At 42.3% G+C, this 24587-nt stretch overlaps 1 protein-coding gene across 3 annotated transcripts in view; it reads right to left on the reverse strand.

The window, feature by feature from the left end:
- Positions 1-834: 834 nt before the first annotated feature.
- The window catches only part of grk5l (G protein-coupled receptor kinase 5 like), a 68661-nt gene continuing 44908 nt past the window's right edge, over positions 835-24587 (reverse strand). The window contains exons 6-16 of one of the 3 annotated variants that reach the window (XM_079897607.1): positions 19061-19153; positions 17844-17907; positions 9702-9842; positions 9246-9436; positions 9101-9138; positions 8488-8577; positions 7613-7821; positions 5256-5393; positions 4210-4347; positions 3696-3827; positions 835-2010 (exon numbers count right to left, since the gene is read on the reverse strand). In XM_079897607.1, the coding sequence (XP_079753733.1) occupies positions 1927-2010; positions 3696-3827; positions 4210-4347; positions 5256-5393; positions 7613-7821; positions 8488-8577; positions 9101-9138; positions 9246-9436; positions 9702-9842; positions 17844-17907; positions 19061-19153 (1318 nt within the window). In that variant the 3' untranslated portion in view covers positions 835-1926. Of the gene's footprint in view, positions 2011-3627; positions 3828-4209; positions 4348-5255; positions 5394-7612; positions 7822-8487; positions 8578-9100; positions 9139-9245; positions 9437-9701; positions 9843-17843; positions 17908-19060; positions 19154-24587 lie in introns of all 3 variants that reach the window. The other 2 variants (XM_079897609.1, XM_079897608.1) reach the window with 2 other exon arrangements.

The following is a 24587-nucleotide window of genomic DNA, read 5'->3' on the forward strand; positions in this document are numbered from 1 at the left end:
ATGAATAGTTGATTGACCATGCAGTGCAATTTATGTAACATGTCATAATACAGTGCAATAACCAGTTATTACACACACTTCAGATGAGAAGTTTGAAATGTTAGAACCTACACTAAGTATACACTTTTTCACTTTAAACCCTTCAGAGGGAATTTCTAGCACTGTAAAGTAATGGCATAACTGATGCATAATTTGGTAAACACACATCAGTTTAATGATTGGAAATTACATGGCACTTAGCATACGTATTCGTGAAACAGCTTCAAGTCATCATTTTAATACACTTGATTTGTCTTGAGATTCTCCATTGAACTTTGAGGCGTAAAAAAAAAAACCTTGGAATGGTATTGTAAATGCAAGATTATGAGGTTGAGATTCATATTCTATTCCTTCTTGAGTCGCTCTGTTTGGTTACTTGTAAATTATCAATTTTTTTTAAAGAAACATTTGAACACTCCAAAACTATCATGTATTCTCTATGCACGGGTCTATACAACTGAAATCCTGGACACTTTAAATGTTGGGGAAGATGAATGAAATGTCTTTCTACCAGTTGGCATCTGATTGGAAACTGCATAAACATGAGAAAACAGCTGCTGAGGTATGAAACTTCCTGTATTGTGTGTGTGTGTGTGTGTGTGTGTGCATAAAGGCTGAAGTGAAGTGGTGCAGTTTCAGTCTATTAGTGGTTGAAATGTGATTAAATGAAGGCATATTTACACACCGAATCTGGGGAAAAAAAGCTGTTTTGTTGTCCTAAAAAGTGAAAATGCTTGACTGTGTAGATGTATTATTAGATGGTCAATTCTATCTCCTCTTGGAGCTGCCGTGATACAAATTTTTAAACTTTTTCACATCAGCAAAATCTCACAGTAGCTCAGATTGAAGAGTCCAGCAATATCTTCTGATTCAATGCCAAATTGCCTCTGAAAAGCTGAAGTTTTATCCTCTATTTTCTGCAAATCGGGTAAATGAGCCACTTATGAATAATGTGATGAAATGAGAAGAACTCCCTGACTGATTTGTTGTGCTGTGATTGGCTACCTACCCAAAGACCACGCCCACTGAGATGGCTCCGCCTTTCACTACAGTCAATGGTCTTTATGCACAAAGGAACTGATACTTTTAGCTTATGTTTGCAGACCATGTAGTGTCCGGCGAATGGAGCAGATGAGATTTTAGAGTGGACTGGAATAGGCGGAAGCTGCCAAATTGAGTTTGTTTTTCAGTGATATCACAAAATTTGCAGATGACACGGGAAGGAAAGAATATACAGCCCCAATGAGCTCCTATTTCCTTGTGCTTTTAGGCCTTTCGTCACTCTCTGCAGCGAAACATGGCAACGTTACTCAAATACGTGTCTTCCTGTAATAAGCTCAATCTTTGGCCTGAGAGGGTTGAGGTTGGAGGTGTTACATGTAGATGGAAAGATATAAGGGGTGGGTAGGCAGAACGAGAGGGATGGAGGAGGAAACGAGAGTGTGCGTGTGTTTGTGAGTGTGTGCGTAAGTCTCTTAAGTTCACTATATTAGCTTTCCTTTGCAAAAGAAAAATTAAAAAGCCCCCTTCCCATTCCCTGTGGAGGCCTCTCTTTGTCAATAAAATCCCCTGAATAATATGAGTTAATATTCTGTCATTGTCAGTGGCTCTTTAATGTTCCAGCAATCCTGAGGGAGCGTGAGGTGAAGGAATAAATGTTCTCCTTTCTGTCACAAAACGGATAAATAAAGGTCTTTAAACAGGAGTTTTATTTTGTCTCCTGGCGGGGGCCGTGGATGGATAGTGTGGGCCAAGGCAAGGAAAACGGACTCTTCCACGCTCTGTCGACTGGTCTTTAAAGGGCAGGAGGAGTTCCTCACTCTTATTCTTTCCTCTCTTTATCGCTCACTCGCTTTTGTCCCCTGCAGTCCCGCAGCGATCTGTCCACTAGGGGGCAGAGTGTGACATGGAGTCAACAGAGTTGACACTGGAAGACGAGACCCGGCTTTGAGCGATGGTCACCTCTGGATGCTGAAGGATGAGAGAAAATGACAGAAAAATAATTCATGTTAGTTATGATTTATAAATTCTCTCTCACATATAGACATGTACAATCAGGGTCCAAAATTAACACTCGCCAGCAGTGTTGGGGGGTAATGGACATTACTACACTGTAAAAAATTATTTTCATGATTTGTTATGATTTGATTGATTTTGACATCACAACTTTTGCCAAATCAACTTAGATAATTAATGTGGTTCAGATAACAATATTTTGAGTTTCTATTTATTAAACCAATCTCTTTGTTGTATTAACTAAATTTTTTAATTTCAATTAACTCAAAATTTTAAGGCAACCAGGTAACTTAGTTTTTAAGTTAAACCAACGATAATTTAGTTTTTTTAATTTTTAGTGTACTGTAGTTATTTTTCCTAAATCAATTGAAAAACTCTTTCTTTTCCATTTTTCTCCAGAAATGGGTGCTGAATGAAAATAAATGAGTGTACTTTAGTTCAGTTGTGCTTGTTTATTTGTAGGCAAAATATCAGAATGTGGGTATTGCCTCACAACATAGATCTCTGCATGTGTAGCTGTCGTTTTGAGAATCACTTGCATCTTGGGCAAGAAAATACAATACAAAAGTAACTTAATGCATTGCTTTCCATAAAAAGTGATTAGTTATCTACGATGCCTAGTTATTTTGTAGTTTATTTACAAAACACTTACACTGCCATTCAAAAGTTTGGGGTCAGTAATTTTTAAAGAAATTAATACTACCATTCAGAAAGGACACATTAAATTGATCAAAAGTGACAGTAAAGACATTTATATTGTAACAAAAGAAGTGTGGAGTAATTCAGCTTTGCCATTACAGGAATAAATGACAATTTAAATAGTTAAAATGGAACAATGTTCCTTTGAATTGTAATAAAATATGCAGAATGCAAAAAGAGACTTAAATCAAAAACAATCAAACACTTTATGATCCCAAACTTTTTGTGTAGTGCTTGTAATGTATTTCTCACAGTAAAACAACAACATCATGAGGTGTTAATGTTAGCAGTTTAACAGCTAAATATTACAATGTTGATACTGTCTCATTAAATATTGTGTGTGTGTGTGTGTGTGTGTGTGTGTGTGTGTGTGTGTGTGTGTGTGTGTGTGTGTGTGTGTGTGTCTGTGTGTGTGTGTGTGTGTGTGTGTGTGTGTGTGTGTGTGTGTGTGTGTGTAATACAGCTTCATGGCCAGTATGTGTGTGTGTGTAATACAGCTTCATGGCCAGTATGAAATAAAGTGAAATTTGAAAAATAACTGAAAATATAAGAATCAAAAATCAAATTTAAACCCACAAATAAAAATAAACTTTTAGCATTTTGAAAAAAATACCACAAAGAAACATTTGAATGTATAATGAAGAAGAAACATAAAAAAACCTTCACTCTTTCTAGGTCATTAATCAAATAAGTAAATTTGTGAAACTGATCATGTGAATTCCTGTGTAGAGAGTGACCCCCCCCCCCCCCCATTACATTTTCTAAATTAACGTGGCAAAGTTATTTTTGGTCCCTGGGTACAATGCTTCAGTGTGATCCTTGCTGTTCTGCTCTACGTGTGTGAGCGTGTGGTGTCCTGATGGGGTGTTTGACCTGGTCTGTAGTTAACTATTGTGTTCTCTGGGGTGTTCCTCTGTGGTGGAGGTGGAGGGGATCCTCACATGTCTCCTAAAGATCCTGTCCAGCAGGCTACGCCGAGGAGGCTCAGGAGGCTGGTTCCAATCCAGGTCAGGGGGCCGTGTCCCCTGAGGCCCGAATACATTAAGGTCGCTGAAGCACTCTGTCTCGATCATCTGCAGGACAGAAAGCAGACAAAATAGCAAGAGACAGACAGACAGATACAGATAAACAAAAAGAGAGAAATGATGATAAGAAGGTCAACTAATCCTTATTTTCTAACATCTTTACAGAAAGGACAATTATAGTTCTGGACGCTGATTGGTCAATACAGCCTTCCAGTCATGCTAATATACATTATTAACAGCTATTCACTATTAACACCTGCTATACACATAAGGGTCAGCAACCTTTTAATTTTTTTCTTGTTCATTACTGTGCCAAATGGAATATTAAAGATGATGCCAGGTTGAATGATTCATTATCGTGTTATCTGATTTTTTTTGTTTGTTGCCATATGGCATTATGTTAGCAGAAGATTTTAGCACAGCTTTATACCTCATTTTGCCATGGGATGGAGACGCTGCCAGTGGCAAACTTGGAGTAGAAATCATTGTCTGTTTGGTCCAGGTTGACACCCTTAACGGTGGAGAACTGCTCAATGTCCAGAACATCTTTACAGTAGACCGCCCTGGGCTATGAAATAAGCAAAGAAGAGAAACAAAAGTGAAAAACAGAATAATAAGAGAATTCAACCCTATGCAAATTTCTAAAGCCTTGAAATGTTCAACATTAACGTTCCTTAAAAACCTGTTATCTGATTGATAGTTTATACTTTTTTGTAAGTAAAAGGCCTTGTCGAATAATTGTAAAAAACACCTCCCCCCTTCAAGTTGTGGTTCACGTGTCTTTCTGCTGTGAAATCTTTCCTGATTTTTAAATGTAAATGTAAGAATAACTTTAATAGTGTTGGTAATGTTTCAAGGTGAACATTTGATTGGTTTACTTTATTATCCATGCATCATTTTTTCATCAATAATCATGTTAAAATGTGAGTATCAAATATGATACATCAGGAGTTTGAGGAAGGTTTATTTAAACATCTCATGTTGAATGTCATTATATTGCATTGCATCATATGTTTTGCCCTAAACAACTACAGAGCTTTAATCATAAAACAAGGCATTTTAATACCACCTTACTAAGACATATTATTGAGCGATACAGAGTGACAACTGATATTTATATGCATTTTATAGTAGTCTACAATAATCTCACTGATGTACATCACAAGCTATACGAATTTCATTTTACATTTTGGCCATATAAATATGAGCAACTGCACTAAATTTCATTTTTGGTCAGTCTGAGCTTCTGAATAAAACGGAGGTGTTTTTACCTCCTTGAGAATGAGCTCCATACCCTCCTATATCCTACTATATGAGCCATTAAAGACTGATGTATCAAATGTGATACTCAATAAAATAAAATAAAAAGGTAAGCCAACTTTATCTAAATAAAAATGTCTAAAAGTTTGTATGACTATTATTTCCTTTGTCAGGCTTTACATTGTTAACATCAACTACATTAGAACACAAACTCACATCAGGCACAAAGGAAGGTTCCAGAATGCCGGCCTCCAGCCTCTTGAAGTTGATGTTCTTAAAGAAAGGGTGGGCTTTGACTCCAGTACCTTCATCCGCCTGGCAGCCGAGCCTCTGCTTGGGATCTTTGGCTAACAGCTGTGGGACAAGGAGAGGAGAGCAGCCAGACAGACATTAGGAACACAGGTTTGTACATTCTTCAAGAGTGGAATGTACGGGGCCACGCTGGTCAATGGCTTCGAAACACTAGGAAAAAGAGCTTGTGTGCCAAATTAAGACATTTAAATGGGGCAAACATCCTAAAACTAGGGTCAGCAATCACAAACCAGACATCACAAAACCACACACAGGAACGAGTTAGGCTGGGAACTTTGTGAGCTAAGATGTGGAGGCCATTTGCGTCATGCAATTTTAATGTGAAATTCTGTGTTGCGTGCGTCATGCACGCAACACAGAATTTCAAATTAAAATAGAAAATTGTAATCATTCACTTATCTTCATGTCATTCTCCAACAAAACAAGTACTCCATTCGATTCACTAGCTATTATTAAGTAATTTAAGTACGTTTTGCATGAAGAGCAAAAGTCTCAAATCAGATGAGGGCCTTTAGCCTGACTACGTCAGACTTCCTACTTCCGCTAATTTCATTTCGCTCCTGTAGTCAGTCTGAGATAGCAGCGTATCTTTCAGTTTTCCACCAGCCTGAAAACAGCCGGGCCAATCAACGAACAGAGGGCGGGCTGAGAGCCGTGGCGTTTCGCTCGATTGTACCGTGGAGGATGCGTACTTGCATAGATTTACTTCACATAATCTGCAAAAGTCGTTCACAGCCATGTTCACTCCGGTATTTCGCTCGATGGTTTAGTTTTTGCATCATACATGTGTTTACAGTGGAAGTTAGATGCGGCTGAGCATGCGCATAACACACGCCATAACCAAACGTTATGTGATTGGCTTACGGGTAACCAATGATTTTAAACTTCAGACAAGCGCCCCCCCGCGAGAGAGAAAACACTTCTCTATTATGCTATTCCAGACTCTCTCTACGAAGCAAAGTGAAGTAGCAGAGTCTGGTATTACCAGGCTAGAGGGCCTTAGCTTCTTCAAAAAACTTTAGTTGGGTCACAGTCAGTTAACAGAAGATTTCAAGCTTCTTTTTTTTGCCAAGGACTCACAAATATAATGATCCACTATTAAAAGCAGCTACACTACCGTTTAAAAAGTTAGGGTCTTAAGATTTTTTACATGTTTTTGAAAGAAGATTCTTTCGCTCACCAAGTCTGCATTTATTTGATAGTAAAAACAGCAATATTGGGAAATAATATTGCGAAATAATATTGCAATATAAAACATATATTTTCTATTTTAATATACTTAAAACTCAATTTATTCCTGTGATTTTCACCATCATTACTCCAGTCTCTAGTGTCACATGATCCTTCAGAAATTATTTTAATATGGTGATTTGATGCTTAAGAAACATTTCTTATTATTATTAATGTTGAAAACAGTTGTGCTGCTTAATGTCTTTGTGGAAACTGTTGGATCCTTTGATGAATAGAAAGTTCAGAAGAACAGCATTTATTTGAAATAGAAATCATTTTAACATTACAAATGTCTTTACTGTCAGATTAATGCATCCTTGCTGAATAAAAGTATCCAGTATGAATTGTAGTGTATACTTTCATGTAAAAAAAAACAAAAAAACAACCAAAAACATTTAAATTATACGAGTATAATAAGTGTGATACTGTAAAAATATTGTATTAATATTGTAAAAAATTGTTAAAATATTCTCTGGAATAAGTCTTATAGAGCAAAATAAAAGTAATTTTATCAAATTTGGTGAATGTATAATATATATAAACATCTTAAGGGTACTTGCTAACTTTCAAATCCCTAAAAATATATTTTGTAAAATCTGGTTTAAAGCAACGTAAGGATGAGTAAATTACATATTTTAGTTTTTTGGGTGAACAGTCCCTTTACGATTAACAGAAAGCCAGTCGCATGACACAGCTCTAATAAAAGACAGCTGAGGTTCTTTACAATACATTTAGAGAATTAAACAATGCTGAACTGAGCTGTTCTCAGAGAGCTCATTATCAGCTTCTTCCCCAGCCGAAAACATGCAATAGCAGCCAGAAAAATGAGCCAAAAGTACAGAATGGACTCGATTTGACCAGTTTTGTGTGCTCAATCAATGGACTCTTAATCAGCTTCTATGGCGTGTTTGACTGAGGAGATAATGTAGCTTTGGATACAAGCTCTTAGTTGTACTCGACTGTGTCATCTTGGATTTTGACCAGCATAGAAACTTCATTCTTTGTGTGTGTATGTATATGTGTGGCCTCACCATCCTGCAGATGGCTTTGGTGTCTTCTGAAAACTTGTCGCTGTACTCCTCTTCCTCCTCCTGCACCCTCTTCTCCACTTCTTCCCTCTTCACTCGCTCTTTGCGAGCACGGAAAGGCGATCGGCCAGCTGTCATCTCGTAGATCAGGCAACCCAACCCCCACCAGTCTGGACTCATGCTATAGCGCTCATTATTGATCACCTCTGGAGCTGTCCATCAAAACATATTCAGTTCATCAATCAATAAAAAACATTTCAATGCTTAATATTGCCATGAATAGATATCTAGTAGGACTGAGTGGTGCAGCTAAAAACAAAACCTGATATTTTTCAGCCTTTTGATTATAGTATATAATATTGATTATATTTACACTAGCATTCAAAATTTTGGGGTCTGTAAGTTTTTTTCATGTTTTTGAAAGAAGTCTCTTAAGTTCACAGTAAAAACAGTAATATTGTGAAATTGTATTACAATATAAAATTATTTGCATGAATTATTATCATGATTCTTCAGAAATCATTATAATATGCTGTTAATCTGCTTGTGCTGCTTAATATTGTAGTGTTAAAACCATGATACTTTTTTTAAGGATTCTTCAATGAATAGAAAGTACAAAAGTACAGAATTTATTTGAAATAGAAATATTTTGTAGTTGTACAGTAGTTACTGTCACGTTTGACCAATTTAATGCATCCTTACCATAAATAAGTAAAAAAAAAAAAGTATTATTGGAATGGTACTGTAAACCAATACATTTAATACTCGTTAATTTGATTGGAAAAAAAAAACCATTATAAAAAAAAGTTATGATTTATTTATAAATGCCGTGCAAAATGCTATTTTGCTTAAATCAATACAGGTAAAAAGATCATTACCCATGTAGCCCACAGTCCCCACTCGACCACGGATCTGTTCTCCATCAGGCACTTTAATGGCCAGTCCCAGGTCTGAGATCCGGATATGACCTGTAGGGATAGAGAGGAAGTAGTAGCAAACAAACCATAACAAAACAAGTTAATGTAAAATTAATTTATTGTCCCATTTAACAATTTATTACACTTTCACTGACTGAATATTCAATGTATTTATATATGCTTTATATTTATATATAATGTTATTTATTTATATATATTGACATTGGGGGTTTTAATTAAAGATGTATTATTATGGCAAACTTAGTCCTCAAAATCAATCAAATAAATTATGGTATTTATCCATAAATAAATAAATATAAACCTGTTACAAATGCTACACATTTTTGTATGCATACTCTTTTTTTTTCTGTCTTTTATAATGAAGTCATGTTTAGTTCGAGCTTTTGTGTGAACTGATAAAAAACAAATAAACTTGGTTATTTAGATGGAAGCCAGTTTCAGCCAGTATCGGTACATCCCTAGACCAAATCCCAGTACATCCCTAGACCAAATTCAATTTAATGCAATGTCATATTTGGCTCATTTGAATGAAAAACTGATCTTCTTGACTTACCGTTATCATCTAAAAGTATATTCTCTGGTTTTAAATCCCTAGAATGAAAGAAAGCAAGACAAAAATGTCTCAACCATAGAATTTCATTATTATTTTATGAGGATTGGGTGCATTTGAGGATGGTCACACGTTGGTTCCTGCCCACCTGTAGACGATAGACTCTCTGTGCAGGTGTTCTAGACCACAGCAGATCTCGGCCCCATAGAACTGCACACGCTCCTTCTCGAAGCCCGGGGTTCCCATGTTATAGATGTGAAATTTCAGATCACCACCGTTCATTATGGTCAGCACCAGACACAGGGCATCTTTGGTCTCATACGCGTACGCTAAACTAACCTGTGAGTCAGAGAAAAGAGGATGCCGATTCTCAAAAATACATTCTTTCCCCCTTTTAAAAGTATACAAGCTGTTAGCAAGCCTTTATTGGACAAAATATTGGACAGAGACAGAGATGTACTGAGGAATAAAGATTTGAGGCTTTACTGCCTGGCCACTTGTGACTGGATCACCCAAGATGGATGTTTAAACCAGGTGTAAACATGACCAGAGTAAAGAGAGGAAAAGAGATGAAAGAACAGAATAAATGAATGAATCCACTTACCACAAACCTGCTGTTGACCTTCTCCAGAATCTGTTTCTCATTTAGAGCCATGGCCTCCCCCTTTCTCTTCTTTATCCTTTTCTTCTCAAGCTTTTTACAAGCATACATTTTACCTGTGGCTCTCACCTGGCACGCACACACCTGGGAAGGGATGTACATATATTATCACCACATATATATACACACACACACACACACACACATACAATAAGTTACATGTTGCCTTAAGGTTGGGTCACAAGGTTTGGCGGGCAAGAAAATTGTGAGTTGTCCATTGTCAATAGTGTGCACAGTTCACACAATTCACTTTAAAACCAAGAAGCTTTTGTTGGTCAAAGCGGTGAATTCGGATGACCAACTTGAACACGAGTGATATCTGTGTATAGGTAACTTATTCACCTTCACAAGAAACTTCTGCTCACACAGATTCCTATTGAAATGACTGGATTTTGCTCGTGAAATTTCGCAGAGCAACGTTAAACGTCACTGCACCATTACAAGACAGCTTGAACTTGAAAGTGACTTTATAAATTGTCCCCTTTTGAAAGGGAACTCGCACTGCATCGATTAACACATTGGGGAACGTCTCAGGCGTGACAGGTGTCTGAAATCACTATCAAATCACGGCAATCACATTGACCGGCGACAGCTGTTGACTTCATTAACGTGCAACCCTCTTCTCGAGTGAAGAGGGTTCAGCTTCTGGACCTTGTGGTTTGGGTCCCGCTCGTGCTGAGGCAGAGCGGCGACGCACATCATGGGGTTCCCAAATGGAGCTCGCTGATCGTTTTGAGAGGGGGATAACCCTCTCAGACGATTCGGCAGCTGACAAGGGTGAGCTGCAGGTGGAGGATTTCTCTCCTCCTCTTAGTCCAGCAGCGGGTGCTCTTCAGGATCAGCAGGAGATGGCTGATGACAATCAGATAGATTCTGAACCTTATCAGCCACTCTGCCCGTTGTATGCTGAACTGGTGGATGTTATGGATCGCGTTAGAGGAGAGATCGCTCACGGTAAGCTTGACGATCGGTTTCTCCCCGGCCATAAACCACCAGCTCACGTGAGCCTTCCATTCCTTCCCGATCTTCATACTGAGATCGAGAGGGCATGGAAGAACCCATATTCTGCCCACATCCTCCGACATCAGCGGACTAGTTTCGCTGATGTTAAGAAGATAGGAGAACATAGGTATGTGTCAATGCCACCCATCGACGAGACATTTGCGAACTATCTCGCGTCTCGGGCATCGACACTGAGAGCTCCAACCCTGCCATCCAAACCTTTAAAAGCAACATCGCGTTCGAATGGCAGAGCATACACGGGTCAGGCCGGTGCTGCCCTACATACCATCGCGGTGTTGCAGACGTACCAGGCCGATCTGCAGGGGGATCTCAAACAGGGGGCAGGGATATCCCCTGAGGGTCGGTTGCTGAGCTGCGTCGCACCACGGATCTTGCTCTCCAGGCCACTAAGCAAACTGCTGCCGTGATCGGCTGGTCAATGGCGGCGATGGTGGCCACGGAGAGACATCTGTGGTTGAACCTGGCCGATATCGGGAAGAAAAAGAAGGGCTTTCTCCTTGATTTGCCGGTTTCGCCTTCCGAAGTTTTCGGCACCTCCGTGGAGGCGGTGGTTGGAAAGTTCAGAGAGACGAAGGCGCGCTAAGCAGCAATTAGGACCTGCATACCACTGAGATCCGCTTCCAAGCCCAGACAAGCGGGGGGGCCTGGCCCATCAGTTATGGGGTCATGTCACTGGTATAAGGTAAGGTATGGTATTATTAGGGCCCTGAAGTCCCCCTGTTAAGTGGCTAGAACGATAGAGAGAAGCACCAGTTATATGGGCTTCATGTGTGAGTATGTGATGGCCTTCCCTTTTTGTGAATTCACGGGGTGTGCCACCGCTCATTCTAGATGTAAAATATTGTTAACAGCTAGGCTTCATCTCATTATGAGAGCATTTTGAGGCCGCCGCTCATTTCTACTGGAGTACTAAGTGGCAGAACGTCATTTAAAAAAAGAATGGAAACGTTGAATCCTGCTGCTTGGTTTATTGTCTAAATAAATCTGTTTTAGCACTCAGGCTATTAGCCACCGTAGGGGGGAGTAGTTCGTCTCCTCTCTTAAATAATAATAAAAATAATTATTAGAGAGTATATCGATTTCTTTCTAGAGACAGAGCTTCAGATAGATCTTATGTCCGGCCCACGGGGCCGTCTGACATTTTCCTGAGTACATCGCGCCCTTGAGCTCTGTTTGGGTTTTTCATACAGGCGTAGCGGTTTTTGTAGCCTCTCATAGGATAAATCTTTCCCTTGAGGCTGTTGCTCCTCCGAGCCTCAGGTAGATCTATGCTTATAGGCTGGCCCTCACTAGGGATAGTGGAGGCGGTCTGCTGAAGCATTTCTGCCTCTAGTCTTTCACTATGTGAGTTTAGGCTGTTTTATCATCCCTAGATGACAGCCTCCTCCCAATAGGGAGATGTTTGGCCAAGACCCGCCCCCTTCTCTGCATTTGTGGGTGAGAAGAGTAATGCAGGTTGGTGTAGAGGCATGATTGATAAAGACCTAGGGTTAGGCCTCCAATAAGGCCTCCCCCAGTACAATGGGTCTTTTGGGGCAGGGTTAGGCCATTTTTAGCTCTGTGGAGAGATAGTTTTTGGTTTGCCCCGCCATGCAGAGCTAGCATATGGACTTGGGCCTCCAGCTTGCTGAGTCACTGCTCAAGCGATGGGTTGAAGGTGGTTGGCTTGCAAGCCAGTCCCACTCCCCTAGGCTGGGTGCAGAAAAATTTCTGCCACCTCTAGAGCCACTGGCAGGCCCACACCCTGTTAAATTCTCAGGGGCAGGTGGTTGGTACTCCCCTGTTGATACAGGGTAGTTCTGAGTACTCCACACTCAGCTCTGTATCATTCTACCTCACACCACTATGGCTCGGGTCGAGTGGAAAGTTCTAACCTTCACTTCATTTTGGTTTTCGAAGTACGCTCCCTTGAAGACAGAGCATTGCCATGAGCTGACGCCCATGCGTATAGATGGTAGGCCCCTCAATCTGGGGCCTCCACTGAGGCAGGGTGAAGTATGTTGTACTCCCCTTATTACAAGAGTGTTGTGTTTTTGCGGAGTACACTGCCATGGGCAATGTGGTTTGGTACCAGGATACTGTAGGCGCTGTGTAAACAGCTTATCTGCCAACGAAGGTTGCGATGTCAAGTAGTCGGCCTCACTAGGCCTCCTTGATGGGCAGCCCCCAAAAAGGGCTCTTTAGGCCAGCTTGCCTCAAGTGGTTGGCCTTAGTAGTTCGGGCAGTAGACTCACTGACGGGTAGTAGGCCTTAACAGGCCTCCTCGGAAGAGAGTTCCAATGTTGTTGGACATACATTAAAGCTGCGACCAGGTAGCCAGCCTCAAGAGGCCTCCTGTGGGTGGCCCTAATATTTGAGCTGGTGTAGCATGGTTCCCAACGGTGTTGTGTTCGTAGCAGAATAGACTTGCTATGAGCTAGCAGGCCCTTACCAGGCCTCCCTGAAAGCGAATCACCAGCAGTATGGGTAGTTGGCTGACAGCACTGGCGTGCCTCAGACCGAGTAGGCCTCTCATGAGTTTTTGAGTGATGGGGTACACAGCCAGCAGATGGGCCTCTCTGGAGGCGAGCCCCGAACATGATCAGCCAAATAAGATTTGCCACTGTATGGTTGGCCGTTTAGGCCTCCCAGAAGGCAAACCCCCAACAGCGTGGGTAGTTTTTGCCAGCTAGTAAGACCACTACCAGGCGGTTTGCCTTATCAATTTACCATGAAGCAGTCGCCAATCTTACTGGTCCATGGCAGTCAGTTTCTTACCCAAGAAAACTTTCGGGCAGCCGGCCTTAACAGACCGCTCCGAGACTGAGCCCCAGGACTGGGCAGCTGGCCTTAGCAGGCCACTCTGGGACTGACATTCGGAATCGGGGTTCATAGCAACCAGTTTTCTAGCTTGCTATCAGTTTTCTAGCTTGCTCCCTGAAGGTGAGTTCCCACATATGGGCAACTGGACAGCTAGCCTGACTGGCTATCAGGTAGTAGGCCTCACCAGGCCTCCCTGAAGGAGAGTTCCCAGGTATGGGCACTAGGTAGCCAGCCTACTGGTTATCAGGTAGTAGGCCTCAGCGATTCCCAGCGATACTGGGTTCTGGAAGCTAGTGGGTGCTGGCTATCAGTTCAGCTGGCCTTAGCAGGCAGCTTTTTAAGGCGAGCTTGCACCCTAGCACTATTAAAGTGTTCACTTTCTGCTACTGGTACCCTCTCTCGGAATCTCTTTTTTAGCCTACAGCCTGGTTTGCCTACCAGGCAGGCCATGTGCTCCCCTCACTGAGGGTCATTATGAGTACTCGGCCACCTGAGTCTGGTCAGACGGTCATAGGCCTCTCGTGAGGCCTCCCAGTTAGATCAGTCCTTAGGCCTTTTCAGGCCTCCTCAGTGCTTTGAAACACAAGCGCTCTGTAGATCTGTGGATCGAGCAAAGAAACTCCCCTCGCTATCAAGGGTTGTAAGCGCTATTCTTTGTCATGCTCTCCTGGATATCCCGTCTCTGAGATCCGGGCCGAGTAGTTCACTGTCAGCTTCGCAGTCAGGCCTTCCTGGTGGCATTTCGGGTGAGTATGTTCCCCTGAATAGTGATTGGCTGGCGCTCCTTCGGGTTCCCTAGCCACATTCCCTAGAAGGGACCCCTTCTAATTTGAAGCTGTGGTCCTAGGCCCTTGAGCAGACCCAGGTAGGCCTTTCATTAAACAAAGTTTATGGAGGTTTTCCTGTGAAACGTATAGCTTGGGCTATGACCGCAGGGAATGCGGTCACTGACAGCCCAGTGTGAAATGAGGGTGAGTGGTTCTGACATTTCATTTGAAGTTTGCTGGTTCTGACAGTGGTCACTGCCAATGGGCACGTACTCCCCTTAGAATGGCGGTGTGGGTATATCGTTCCCCAATGCATCAATCTACGCAGTGCGAGTTCCCTTTCGAAAGGGAAAGTCTCAGGTTACGACTGTAATGAGACACTGCGTCTTTCTGCCATGCCTCGGGGCAAGCCTGCCAAACAGTCCCTTCAGACAAAAGGTGATTGTCATGTTTGCAAGGTGCCCTTTTATACTTCTGGGTTGCACGTTAATGAAGTCAGCGGCTGTCGTCAGTCAATGTGATTGCCGTGATTTGATAGTGATTTTAGACATCTGTAATCTGAGGCGTTCCCCAATGCATTAATCAACGCAGTGTCTCGTTCCCTGTTTTCAGGGAACAAAGGTTACAGTCGTAACCTGAGACGTTACACTATTGACAATAGAATTTTTTTTTTGTCGAAATGTCACTAATTTGACTGCACCTCTTCATAGGCAGCAACTCACAAATAATGCTCTTTATGTGAGTTAGACAGCACACTTGACTCAAAACTGATTCCAAAAGAGTTTGACTACCTGTGATGAGGATACATGCACTGCTTCGCTGTTTGGCCAAAATTAGACATCTCAAAAGGCAGTATGATGTATTATTTTGATATTTCGAAACTGCCTTTGACCTAGACAGTAATTTTGGGCATTACAAGTGTGCTCAGCAGTGTTTCCCAGCCACTGTGCCGCGACAGGTTGTTAGGTGTACCATGAAAAATGATCAAATTCCAAAAAATACATAAAAATAAATGCTACAAATTAGGGGTGTCGCAATATACCGGTGTTGACGATAATCGTGATATTCAACGCATGAAATATCGACATCGTGTTAATTTAGAGTGTGACAATATACCGGTATTGGCGATAACCACAATGTTTAAAATGAATAGGACTCTTATGATAACATGACACGTAAATGCTACAGCGCCAGTACCTTGTTGACCTCTCAAGTGGCAGTATCGCATCCGCGGACACCTGTCAAATAAGAAGACGACGCAGCGCTCATCCGCGCCCACGCAGCTAGAGTGAAACACTGTCCACACCAGAAAAAAGTAAGCTCGCCAGTAATAAGAACAGAGTTATTCGGCTTCAAAGAAAACAGCACCTTAAAGGTGGTCACACACCGGAAGAGAAGCGCAGCGCCACGTCTTTAAAATTCGAACACATTCTCTATGAGTGTACACACCGGCGGCCGCGGCGCCCAGCAACGGCTCAGGACCGTGTTCAAAATCCTGCCGCGACACAAAGCGCCATTTACATAGTTTTATATTAAATTTATATTATATTTGTCTCAAACCATCCTAAATGATTTTACCCTGTGCTGCAATATAGCCTACATTTATTTTTACATTTATTTACAGAAATCAGCTGCTTGAATGAAAATTGCTGATGTTATCGGATTTTCAGGTGATATTCTCAATGCATTCAGTTAACGGACGCTCTGAGGTAAAGTGTTCAGATGACAGACTCAGCAACTATTGTATTTAATTGTACAGTATAATCATAAAATAGTACAGACATTATCTCAATTCCATAATGTCCTTAAACGTAATGATATTGCTGGCCATAAACTGAGAAAGTGCGCGTCCGGTGTGCGATAGGCTACCTCGAGTTGTCATAGACGCGACGCGGCTATTATTTTACTAGTCATGGAATGGGATGGAAACGTGACATTAACTGTTAACAGGGGGTTTCTGTGTTCATATATTTAATAAAGGGTGATTATTAAAATTAAGAACCCTGTTTTTACTCATCTTATTTTTGTATTTGTATTTGCACTTGATTTTTTTTCTTCAGGAAACCTTCAGACAGCGTTTGCCCCCGCCCCATAGATTCTATAGATATCGTGATATATCGATATCGTGAATTCTTTTGGCCACAATAACTGTGGTGTGAAAAATCTAACATCGTGACAGCCCTACTACAAATAATACTGTTGCTGTTGGGTGGAAACCTCGTATCTCTATATTTTGTCATTTGTTTTTTATCTTTTTAACAAATGCATGTCATTGGTCATCCTTTACGTGGGTTTTACAAATAGTTAACCAATGAAAAGCATTTAAAAGAGGTTGTGACTTGTAACTTGTAACTGATGCATTGTCTTACATTAAACCAGTTGTCACCATATTCCGCTGAAATGACACCAATTGTGTGATGCAATTCTTTTTAATGATTTGCATTTTATTACTTCTTGTTTAGTTTTTGGTGATAACTCTCACACCCACTCTGATGTTTGCTTAAGGCATTTTTTGTCAAAGCTAACAAGCAGTATTATAGACACAGTAAGCTAGGCTGACTTTACTTTTTTCCCGATGAGGGAAGGGGGTGAGAGGGCCAAGGTTCGAGAGTCACAGTTCACTACTGATATAAATACATTTAGACCACTTAACTTAGTGATTGCTATCAGGATGTGTAGAGACTTTCAACCAGAATAACACAAATTGTTCCTGGAACAAATCATCTACCTCACCTTTAAGAGTGGAGAATAGTCGAGTCTGGTATTTGCTGTCTAGTTGAAGCAAATATACAGTTTTAAATATCCTGTGCATAGTGCTTAATTTTTTATATCATTAGATTGCATTCAAATGTATTCAACAACAAGAAAAACTGAGCGCTCATATAGCTACAATAAACCTTATAACCTGTAAGTTGCTGAAAACAGATACAGTGATGCACTTACTGCCTCAGATGCGGCTGTTCCAGTAACTGACCTAATATCTCTGTCATTCGCTGGTCAAAAACCTTGTAACTCCATTTGAGTGATCTTCATAAAATGTTACAATTATAATGACACGTGCAAGTGTCTGACCATATATAAAGCCACAATACCAACTTTGACAAAAACAGTGTTTAAAAAATATGAGGTTTCCACCTGACAGGGACAATATGTAAATTTGTTGTATTATTATCCTACAACAACATCATAGCAACCTATATGACCTTATTGTGTACCTACTTGACTTAAACTCAATTTTCACTTTAATTGTGAGTACTACTTTTAATATTATATTCAGTTTTAATATGGCATTTAAAGTAATGCATTTTTATGCAATTCTGTTATATTTTAGTGCTTAGTGGTGTGTCGTGGGATTATTTACTTATCAAAATTGCTGTAGCAAAAAAAAGAAGAAAAATAAAAAGGTTGCGAAACACTGATCTAATGTCTAATGGCAACTGAGGAAATATTCAGTACACACAGTGCAGGTCATCACTTTTTACAATACCCTTACCTCTCCAAAGCCTCCTTTCCCCAGTACTCTATACTGCCGAAATGTGTCTTTTGTGATAGACTGTCTGGAAACGAAACCACAAAATCTGATATCAAATCAGTGCACACAGGAACCTGACATTTTAACATTTAGATCCATTAACAAAGCTAGGTGGAGCACAAGCTACATTACAAGTTATACACATTTCAATTATAAAACATAGTCAATAAGAAACACATTTTCCACCTCATCTATTAAAAAAAAGCCTTCACAGAATTGTGTTTGCAGAAAATAAAATAAAAAATGGGAAGGAACACTTTTTGGTAACACTTTAATTTAGGGTCCAGTTCTTACTATTAATTAGTTGCTTATTAGCGTGAATATTAATAGGATATTGGTTGTTTATTAGTTCTTATAAAGCACATATTAATGCCTTGTTCTGCATGACCACATTCTACGTCCTTAAAGGGATACTGCACTTTAAAATGAAAATTCTGTCATCATATACTCACCCTCATGTTGTTTCAAACCTGTATGAATTTCATTCTTCTGCTGAACAGAAAGGAAGATATTTAGAAGAATGTCAGTAACCAGACAGTTTCTGGTACCATTGACATCCATAGTGGAAAAAAAATATATACTATGGAAGTCAATGGTACCAGAAACTGTCTGGTTACTGATATTCTTCTAAATATCTTCGTGGGTGAGTATATGATGACAGAATTTTCATTTTAAAGTGGAGTATCCCTTTAATCCTACCCTATACCTTAACTTCACTACTACCTAACTATTAATAAGCAGGAATTATGAGTTTATTGAGGCAAAAATCATAATTAATAGTTAATTAATAGAGAGAATTGGACCCTAATCTAAAGTGTGACCAATTGTTCATAACTTTTTTTATGGGCCACTTAAATGTAAAGTTGTTCAAAACAGTTTATATCTAGCATAGGCTTGGACACTGCAAAGTAACTTGAATGTTTCATGACCTAAAACATGACTGTTTGCTTTCATTTGTTGAGCTGTTAACAATTACACTAACAAATAATTTAAACAGATTAGTGTCTGTACTGCCATAACAGCTGAATATGATTTAGCCAAATGAAACAAAAGCAGGATGTCTAGTTTAAGCAGGGCAAAGAACTTCCTCCAGCAAACTAAAAGAATGAAATACACAACTTTTAAGTAGATTAAAAAGGTAAAAGACAGAGGAAAGGGAGATAAAGCGTGTAACCAACCTTTCCAGCATTTTCCATTGGAGGAAGCGGTCAAAGTACATGCTGTTCTGATAGTCAGAGAATGGAGCACCACTTAAGTAGTCATGAAGAGTTCTGTGAGATTTAAAACAGCATGGAGACTGTTAGACCATAAGCAGCACTGTTAGTGCAGTTGACTTACTTTAGCTGAACAATGACACTATTTTCTTTTTGCATCATTGAATCATGTTCCTGTTTTCACTGTAAAACTGCTTAGAAACCATATGTATTGTATAAAGTGCTATATAAATAAAGGTGACTTGACTTGTACACAAGACAAAATATGCAACGGTTCCAGAAGTATAATGTTTGCTTCTTTAGGGACAAAAATGCGTTAAATGACTAATATCCCAGAAAAACTACATAACCTTTAATTCTGCATACTGTCGTTTCTATATAGTATTTTATACTGGGTTTACGTTTAAAATAATACAGTATGTGAAAGGTGCCCAGATTGCATACAATTTTCAGAGGATTTTTTGAAGTATTTTGGGCTAATTTTGCCCTAAATGATTGTTGCAGCCTGTTCCAATTATGGCAATGCTTACTACATACTATACATTTCTTACTCAAAATCATACTGACAAATCAACTGAGTTAAAAAGTTTGGGGTCAGTACGATTTTGAGTAAGAAATTAATAGTTTTACTAAGCAAGAACATTGAATCAAAAGTTACAGTAAAGACTTTTATAATGCTACAAAAGGTTTCCATTTCAACTAAATGCTGTTCTTTTGAACTTTCTATACATCAAAGAATCCAGAAAAAAAAAATGCATCATGGTTTCCACAAAAATATTAAGCAGTACGACTGTTTTCAACATTGATAATAATAAGAAATGTTTCTGAATGATGATTTCTTATTTTGACACTGAAGACTGGAGTAAATATACAGCTTTGCCATTTCAGGAATTGATTACATTTTAAAACGTACTAAAAGTAGAAAACATTTATTTTCAATTGTAATAGTATTTCATAATATTATTGTTTTAGTTGTATTGTCGATCAAATAAATGCAGCCTTGGTGAGAATTAGAAATGTCTGAAAGGTAGTGTACTTCCCATCAGTGGAGGAGAACATATCTTTAGCACATAGTGCAAGTATACAAACTAATATTAAACCATAGTAAAATCTTTACTTAAAAAATAAAAAGTATTTATTTCTATAATAGTTAATCAAAATAAATAACACTTTAACCTGTTAAGCTTCACCAGTGCGTCGGCGCACTGAAGCGTTTTTTTTTTTATTTAGTTAAAAATTACTATCAGATTTAATGTTATACATTGACAAACTATACATCATTAAAAAGATATAAGACTCAAGTTTCAGTATTTGACCACTATTGTATTCTGAAAAACTTATAGTGACAGTTATGTCTTAATTTGTGTCAGGAGTTATGAAATGAAAAAATGAGTCGATACCTTTAATATGAATTATGCACGTCAGCCGGTTTCATTCATAAAAAACGTTTCGGTTACTCACGTAACCTCTGTTCTCTCTAGAAGAGGGAACGAGTATTGCGTAGTTGCTACGCTACGGGAAAGCCTTTCTTTCTCGAGATACTGAAGCCAAAAATTATCCTTAATTTTTATAATCTTGTCAACGCAGTGCGGCAGCCTGCAGACCTAGGGCGAGCTACTAGCGTGCCCATTGGCTGCCCTGCGGCAACTGCAGCAGCCTACCGCTGAGCCCTTGGCGTGACGTCACGACCAATGAGCGCGCTTGGCGCGCTTACTGCGTCACAGCCCGCGAAAAGGGGGGTGTGGCTTAGCGTATATAAACAGGGCTCGGAGGCTGCTTCTCTGGTTTCTGTCGCATGAAGCGAAATGAGCTCGTGGCGCGAGCACGGCGGGCTACGCAATACTCGTTCCCTCTTCTAGAGAGAACAGAGGTTACGTGAGTAACCGAAACGTTCTCTTACGAGAGGTTCTCTCGTATTGCGTAGTTGCTACGCTACGGGAACGCCCTTGTCAACGCCGTGCGCGCCCAGCATCCACTGAATGAGTCCCAGGGAGAGCCCGGGGAACGTGATAGCGGAGAGCCGGGCGGCCTAAAGAGGGCTAGCGCCGTACATAAGCACACACTAGGGGGTTTGGAGCGGCACGGCCGGTCCGAACTGACAATTCCCTGCATAGTGCAGCTCAACCAGTAGAGCTAAATCACACACCGTAGCCCGCGCACAGATAGTGGGCCGGCATACGCGAGACTTAGACTGATAACACTTTCGCCTGCAAGGCGGGAACATCCAGGTTGTAAAACCTAACAAATGTAGAGGGGGAGGCCCAGCCTGCCGCTGCACAAATGTCATGAATGGGAATCCCGCTGGACCACGCCCACGACGAGGCCATGCCTCTGGTGGAGTGAGCTCGAATGCCCAATGGGCACTGCAGGTCTTTAGACGCATAAGCCACAGCAATAGCGTCCACTATCCATCTGGACAGGCTGTGTTTCGAGGCGGCGAGACCCTTGGTGCGCCCACCAAACGAAACAAAGAGCTGATCCGAGCGCCTGAAAGCGGCGGACCGTGAAATGTAGTTCCTCAACGCCCTGACCGGGCAGAGGAGATTACCATCGGCCTCGCTGCCATGCGTTGGCAGGGCTGAGAGGGAAATGACCTGTGCTCTGAAGGGAGTGCCCAAAATTTTGGGAACGTACCCATGCCTCGGTCTGAGAATGACTTTGGAGTCATTAGGTCCGAACTCGAGGCACGCGGCGTTAATAGATAACGCGTGAAGGTCTCCCACTCGTTTGACTGAAGACAGTGCTATCAGAAAAACGGTTTTGAGCGTGAGGTATTTCATATCCACAGTTTCCAAGGGTTCGAAGGGATGCGCTCTCAGGGCCTCCAAGACCAGAGAAAGATCCCACATAGGAACCGCGGGGGGTCGCGGGGGGTTCATCCTCCTGGCTCCCCTAAGGAAGCGGATGACGAACTCGTTCCTTCCTAATGCGCGGCCCCGCTCTGAAACAGAGAGCGCTGAAATGGCCGCAACATAGACTTTGAGCGTGGAGGGGGACCTGCCCGCGTCCAGTAGCTCTTGAAGGAAACACAGAATTCGCGATACCCCACATGTCTGTGGATTGAGCCCCTTAGCAGTGCACCATCTGTTAAACACTGACCATTTCGACATGTAGAGCCGCCTCGTAGAGGGGGCTCTAGATTGTATGATCGTGTTCATGACCCCGTCTGGCAGATCAGCGTGTAATCGTTGAGGCTCCACGCATGCAGAGACCAGCGCTCTGGATGGGGATGCCATATCGAGCCGCGGGCTTGAGAGAGAAGGTCTCTCTTCACCGGTATCGGCCAGGGGGCTGAGTCTGCCAGCTGTATTAGATCCGGGAACCAAGCTTGGTTCTCCCAGCATGGGGCTATGAGGAGCACTGAGTGGCGCGCTTCCCTGATTCTCTCGATGACCTGAGGCAGCAGAGAGACCGGGGGAAAAGCGTACAACGGGCCGCTGGGCCAGGTCTGGGCCAGCGCGTCCTCGTTCTTCGAGAAGAACTCTGGGCAATGAGCGTTGTCTTTTGACGCAAAAAGGTCGACTTTCGCTTTGCCGAAACGGCGCCACAGTAACTGGACTGTTTGGGGGTGTAGAGACCACTCCCCAGGGGGAACGTTGTCCCTGGACAGTCTGTCGGGACCCTCGTTCAGGTGGCCAGGCACATGCGCGGCTCTCAGCGAGCGCAGAGAGTGCTGAGCCCACACGAGGAGGCGTTCCGCCAGGGTGCAGAGCGTCTTTGATCTGACACCGCCCTGGCGATTCACATAGGCCACTACCGATGTATTGTCCGTGCGGACTAGAACATGGTGACCGTGGAGGAATGGGAGGAAGTGTTTGAGCGCTTTCTCGACCGCGAGCATCTCTAGACAGTTTATGTGTAGGAGATTCTCCTGGTCTGACCAGCGGCCATAGACCGGTCTGCCTTCGAAGAGCGCTCCCCAACCTAGGTTGGAAGCGTCTGTCGAGACAACTTTCCGGTGTGAAATCACTCCCATAGTCACTCCCGTGAGATACCATTCGGCTGCCAGCCAGGGCTGCAGGGCTGAAATGCAGCCCTGATTCACTCTGACTCGCAAGCCGCCGGCCGCCCAGGCTCGGTGGGGCACGCGCGCTTTCAGCCAGCGTTGAAGCGGGCGCATGCGCAGTAAGCCCAGCTGGAGCGCTGCTGCAGCTGAGGCCATATGCCCCAAGATACGCTGGAATGTCCTCAGCGGAACCCGGCTGCCTATTTGGAGGGATGCGGCGAGGAGGCGGATGCGGCGCGCGCGCTGCTCCGACAGTCTGGCCGTCATAGCCACCGAGTCCAGTTCTATTCCAAGAAAGGAAATTGACTGACGGGGCGATAGCGAGCTCTTGGTCCAGTTGACCGAGAGACCCAGCTCCTCCAAATGGCTGAGAAGCGCTGTTCTGTGAGACACAAGTTCCGTCTCTGACTGCGCTAGAATAAGCCAATCGTCCAGATAATTCAGTATTCGCATTCCCTGTTTTCTCAGGGGAGCGAGGGCCGTGTCCATGCATTTCGTAAATGTACGGGGTGCCAAAGACAGGCCGAAGGGCAGGACTGTGTACTGATATACTCGACCGTTGAAGGCGAATCTCAAGAATGGCCTGTGACGGGGAGTTATCTGGATCTGAAAGTATGCGTCTTTTAGATCGAGAGAGATAAACCAGTCTCCTGGGCGAATCTGCGCGAGGATTTTTCTGGTTGTGATCATTTTGAACGGCCGTCTCATGAGGGCTTTGTTCAGATGTCTCAGATCTAAAATAGGTCTTAACGCTCCGTCCTTCTTGGGTACGAGGAAGTAGCGGCTGTAAAAGCCCGACTCGCTCAGAGAAGGATGAACCTGTTCTATAGCCCCTTTGCGCAGCAGCTTCGCTATTTCTGCTTGAAGCAGGTGCGCAGCTTCTGAACTCACTCTCGTCTCCGTCTGTGCTGTAAAGCGCGGAGGGCGACGAGCGAATTGAAGCGAATAGCCGTGTTTTATAGTATTCAGCACCCATTCTGACGCGCCCTGAATCGCTTCCCATGCTTTCGCATGCATAGCTAGGGGTCGAATGGTCTCTGGGTTCAGATCGCCGCGCTGCGCGGGATGGGGAACCTGTATCAGAGAGGATGGAGCGGCGTGCGCGCCGCTGGTGCTCAAACACGGGGGCTGGTAAACAGTATTGGCCGACTGAACAGCATTCAGTAGCTCGGTCCCATCGGATGGAGCGTGATTTGCTGTCAAACATCCCAGGCGCGAGAGTGGCGTGGGGATTATAATGTCTAAAAGTGAGTGCGCGTGCTCGTGAGCGGGCGCAGAGTTTACACTTATGACATGGCCAGTGTTTGGGAGCTTTAGAGGGTCTGTGACCCAAGGTAACTGACTGGCAGAGCGAACAGCGGGTAGGTGTGAGCACAAGGCTGTGGGCACATTTTCTACACTTAATACTCGAGCGGCTTGCGTCCGCTTCATGAGAGAGCGCTCTGTGCGCGTTACCATGGGGACCCTGTTTGTGTGAAGCAGTGA

The sequence above is a fragment of the Squalius cephalus genome (genome assembly GCF_949319135.1).
Source record: "Squalius cephalus genome assembly, chromosome: 16".
Classification (NCBI taxonomy): Eukaryota; Metazoa; Chordata; class Actinopteri; order Cypriniformes; family Leuciscidae; genus Squalius; species Squalius cephalus.